A 4848-nucleotide genomic window follows, 5' to 3' on the forward strand; every position below is an offset into this window, starting at 1 on the left:
CCGCCGTGAGCGACCCCCAGGGCGGCAGCGGCAGTGCAGTGTCCGGGGGTGACCGGGAGGGGGGCGCGGGCCTCCCCGTTGGGGTTGAAGTCGCCCGGAGTCCCGAGCTCCGCTGTTTCAGTTGTGCAGCCTGGAAGGTCCGAGCCCGGGAGGAGGCGGGGCGCCCAGCCCCGCAGTCCCGCGGGCTCGGTGTCCCCCACCCACCCCCCAGGCCGGGGCGAGGCCGGCTGGGCTCCCTCGGGGAGGGGCGGTCGGCACCAGCCTCCTGGGGGGACCCTGTGGCCCTGCGCCCCGCGGGCAGGGCGAGACCCAGCACCCTGTCCCCCCCAGACCTCCAGGACCGGGTCCTCAGCGAGCCCCTCAAGCACGCGGACTTCTTCAACGTCAAGGAGCTGTTTTCCGTGAGGAGCCTCTTTGATGCCCGCGTGCACCTGGGACACAAAGCCGGCTGTCGGCACAGGTGGGCGCGAGCTGTGGGACCCTCTGCCCTGGTCCTGGGTGCAGGGGCACGTGTCAGCTTGAGGACAGCCCCTTCCTCTTCAGATGGGGTCCCTGCGCCCCAGGAGAGGCCGGGGGTGTCCTCGGACTCAGCTTGTATCCAAAGGGGGTGCCGCGGCCTGACTCCCCAGCAGCGGTGGATGTGAGCTGGGGGCCCTATACCGAGATGACCAGAACCAGGGAGGCCTGGGGACGTCCGGAGCTTGGGTACCGCGAAGGGTGACCCCTTGGCCACCCCGGGGCACTGTCACGTGGGTGCTGGGAGGGAGCATCCTGGGCCCTGAGAGGAGGGCCCCACGGGCAGGGAGGGCAGGAGGGCGGGCTGCACAGTGGAAGCTGCCTCGGGGGCGAGGGGGCGATGGGGCCTGTGGGCCTTGGGCAGAGTCTGTTGAGAGGAAGGGACAGAGCCAGGTGGGCGTGAGCGAAGTGGAGCTGAGGGGTGACATCTGTCCTGCCCACTGGCCCTCCGCCCTCGGGGCTCCCTCCCAGGCCTGGCTGCTCCTGTCCCGACCCCTCACGCTGCAGCCTGGGCCCCTCCCCGTTCTGCTGGCCCCTCGGCCCATCCCGGAAGGACCTCGGTCATAAAGCCTCAAGATCAATGACAGCCCGGCCGGCGGGCTCAGTGGTTGAGCGTTGACCTGTGAACCAGGAGGTCAGGGTTGGATTCCCGGTCAGGGCACAGGCCTAGGTTGCAGGCTTGATCCCCAGTGTGGGGTGTGCAGGAGGCAGCCTATCCATGACTCCTCATCGATGTTTCCATCTCTCTCCCTCTCCCTTCCTCTCTGAAATCAGTAAGATTTTTAAAAAGAACAATAATGACAGAAGGGGCTGCCACGTGAACAGCAGAGAGCAGGGCACGCTCTTGTGTTTAAACGTCCAGACGGCCAAGGAGGATGAGCTGTTAGGGTCCTCGGGGGACGGGGTGCAGGTTCCGCAGCCACGCCACCTGCCCAGCCAGCACACACGGGGAGGGTCCTCACTGTGTGGCGTCGCTGGGAGGGGGGCCCCCACAGGAGAGGGGGGCCCTGCTCACTCGCGGGGGGCGGGGGGTCTCCCGCAGGTTCATGGAGCCCTACATCTTCGGGAGCCGCCTGGACCAGGACATCATCGACCTGGAGCAGACGGCCGCGCACCTGCAGCTGGCCTTGAACTTCACGGCCCACGTGGCCTACCGCAAGGGCATCATCCTGTTCGTGAGCCGCCACCGGCAGTTCTCCTACCTCATCGAGAACACGGCGCGGGACTGTGGCGAGTACGCCCACACCCGCTACTTCAAGGGCGGCCTGCTGACCAACGCGCCGCTCCTGCTGGGCCCCGGCGTCCGCCTGCCCGACCTCATCATCTTCCTGCACACGCTCAACAACGTGTTCGAGCCCCACGTGGCCGTGCGGGACGCGGCCAAGATGAACATCCCCACCGTGGGCATCGTGGACACCAACTGCAACCCCTGCCTCGTCACCTACCCCGTGCCCGGCAACGACGACTCGCCTGCGGCCGTGCAGCTCTTCTGCAGGCTCTTCCGGACCGTCATCAGCCGGGCCAAGGAGAAGCGAAGGCAGGTCGAGGCCCTGTACCGGCTGCAGGGCCAGGAGGGGGCCGAGGGCCGGGGTCCCGCCCTCCCGGGAACACAGGCCTCGCTGGACGCGGGTCCTTCACTGTGACAGGTCCACCCTCCTCCTAAATAAAATCGGCAGCCGAGCCTGGTCCCGAGTTCGAGTCATCCCAGCCTGGCGGCCCGCTATGGTCGCCGTTTTGGCAGCGCAGGTGCAGAGGACGAGCAGGGACCCGCGGGAACATGCTTGTCCGGGAATCTGCTTCCGCCCTGAGATCCGCCCTCTGTGTGTGAGGTTCTCACTCCGGGCAGCTTGTTTCCTGGACGCGAGTGGCCCTTGGCTGTTTGTCACACGAGGTTGCAGGCGAGTCCCCCACTGGGTGGGCAGACGGCACGATCCCGATGTAACAAGCTCTGGTCTGGCAGCACGTGGCTGGGAGCCTTGTTCAGCAGCGTGGTCCGTGGACAGCCGTCTGTGTGGCACTTCCCTGCTGCCCCCCAGGCCTCAGGTCACCAAGGTCCCTGCCCTCGGGGTCCTTGGGCCTTGAGACAGGCAGGCACATGGACGTGTCGCTTGGGCCGGGCAACAGGGGCACCTGCCCTCGGGCCACCATCAGTGCTGGGCTCAGGCCCTCATGCTGCCCCCACAGGCCAGGCCCCTCCCCAGGGGTCGGGACGGGCCCCCCTGGCCGCACTTGTGTCCTGGGGCTGGGCGGGCCCTCTGTCCTGCCTGCCTCCTCAGGGTCAGCACCTACCCCAGGTGCGGCCCGTGTGCCGGGGAGCGAGCAGCAGGGTCTGGGACAGGGTAGCCCACAGTGGCTGCTCCGTGCCCACCTCTGCCAGCCCGGCCCACTCGGTGTCTTCCCAAACTGTAGCTGTGCACGTGTGTGTGAGGCTGAATTTCCTTCTTCCCTCCCTGACCTTATCTCCGAGCACAAACCCTAAGAGGCATCAACGACAGTTAACGTCACACAAGTGCCTAAGCGACGGGTGATGGTTTCGCCAGGCTGGCTGTGCCATCTGCGTGTGGCGGGAATGAGTCTGAAGGAGTGTCCGAGCACAAACCCTAAGAGGCATCAACGACAGTTAACGTCACACAAGTGCCTAAGCGACGGGTGATGGTTTCGCCAGGCTGGCTGTGCCATCTGCGTGTGGCGGGAATGAGTCTGAAGGAGTGAGTGCAGGTGTGGGCAGCGTGCACAGCCAGGTTCAGTGAGCCTGAGGGGGCGGTGAAGGATGGAGGAGAGACAGACAAGAGGAGAAAGCTGGGTCTGGGTGGGACGCCGCCCTCTCGGATGGAGAGAGAGCGCCACGGCCTGCCAGCCGAGTCTTTATTTTACAGCAGATTCCACGAGGCACAGTAAGGGCGTGGTTACAATTCTCGGGTTTTGAATCCACTCAATTACATGCACCTGGTCAAGCTTTGTTTACTTGCTGCACCTCCGCAGCCCACACCACTCAGCCACGTGGGCCCACAGGTGCGGACCATAAGGTCAAGCTCACAACTACAGCCTTTGGCCATCATTGTGCTGGGACTTGCCCGTGGCTTTGCCTCGAGAGGACCTGCCCTCTCGGAACCTGTCCGAACCTGTAGCTGCTCTCCACAGTCCTGTCCCTGTAGAATCCCCGGGACCTACGGGCCTCAGAAACTCGGAGCCAGAGGGTGCCCGCCGCCAGGGCCCATCCACCAGAGCAGCCCAGCACACTGGGCCCCGTGGGCACTGCCCAAGGGCTCTGGGCGAAGCCTGGGTTGACACTGCCCAACTGGACACACAAGTGACCCTCAAAGCCCTCTGACCTGTACCCGCCAAACCGCAGAACAGAAAGCTCCCTCGAGAGGCCGGCCACGCGGTCAGCACCCGCCTCCTGCAACAGAAAAGCGGGTGCATGAGGCCTCAGCAAATACCCCCCCCACCCCCCTCCCCCTCCCACCCCCAGTGTTTACAGGACGTGGCTCCGTAGCAGGGAGGCCTGCCCAGGGTGCCCCCCTGGCCCGGCCGGCGTGGCTTAGTCGACCTATGAGCCAGAAGGTCACGGTTCGATTCCCAGTCAGGGTACATGGCCAGGTTGCAGGCTTAATCCCCAGTATGGGGCGTGCAGGAGGCAGCCAATCGATGATGTTTCTCTCCCATCGATGTTTCTCTCTCTGTCCCTCTCCCGCCCTGTCACAATATGACAGGTTCACCAAAAAGTGCCCCATGACCCACGGAGGGGCCCTCAGGCCAGGGAAAGGACTGACTTTGCGTGTGGGTTTTTCCCAAACGGTTCCTTTGGGTTTTTTGGTTTGTTTGTTTTTTTAGTTATCCCTCATTTGGGAATTTTTTTCCATTGACTTTTAGAGAGAGGGAAAGAGAGGGGAACATCAGTTGGGTGCCTCCTGCACGAGCCCTGACCAGGGCTGGGGCGGGGAGGAGCTTGCAAGGAACTACAGGTGTGCGCACGCCACCAGGTCATCACAGGAGAAGGGAAGCAGGTGTGCGCACGCCACCAGGTCATCCTCACAGGAGAAGGGACACAGGTGGGCGTCTGCCACCGGGCACCCAGTGGGGGCGGGGACAGTGGCGGCAGCGTGGCGCTCCTGTGGTGACCTGGGTCAGCTCTCCCTGCAGGGCCGCTGGCTTCAGGGCCCTGTCCAGGGCCGGAGGTGACGGGGGTGCCGCTGGTCTTGGAGCGGGCGCCCTGGTCCCCTGGAGGCAGCAGGGCAGGGCTCCAGGACCAAGGGCCAGGCCCCGAGCAGCGCTCCCCACGGAACCCAGCTCACAGCGAGAAAGCAGTGGGTCCCTGGGGCTCAGAGGTCA

General features: G+C 65.1%; 1 protein-coding gene across 1 annotated transcript; it reads left to right on the forward strand.

Annotated features, from left to right (window-relative positions):
- Nucleotides 1-5: 5 nt before the first annotated feature.
- On the forward strand, nt 6-2202 carry MRPS2 (mitochondrial ribosomal protein S2; the record flags this gene model as incomplete). The annotated part of the gene is made up of 3 exons (XM_006109155.2): nt 6-36; nt 328-460; nt 1559-2202. Coding segments are annotated over 3 exons (765 nt in total), but the record flags the coding sequence as incomplete, so codon positions are not given.
- Between the last annotated feature and the right edge of the window lie 2646 nt (nt 2203-4848).

This window comes from Myotis lucifugus, unplaced genomic scaffold (assembly GCF_000147115.1).
Source record: "Myotis lucifugus unplaced genomic scaffold, Myoluc2.0 scaffold_6483, whole genome shotgun sequence".
In the NCBI taxonomy this organism is placed as follows: domain Eukaryota; kingdom Metazoa; phylum Chordata; class Mammalia; order Chiroptera; family Vespertilionidae; genus Myotis; species Myotis lucifugus.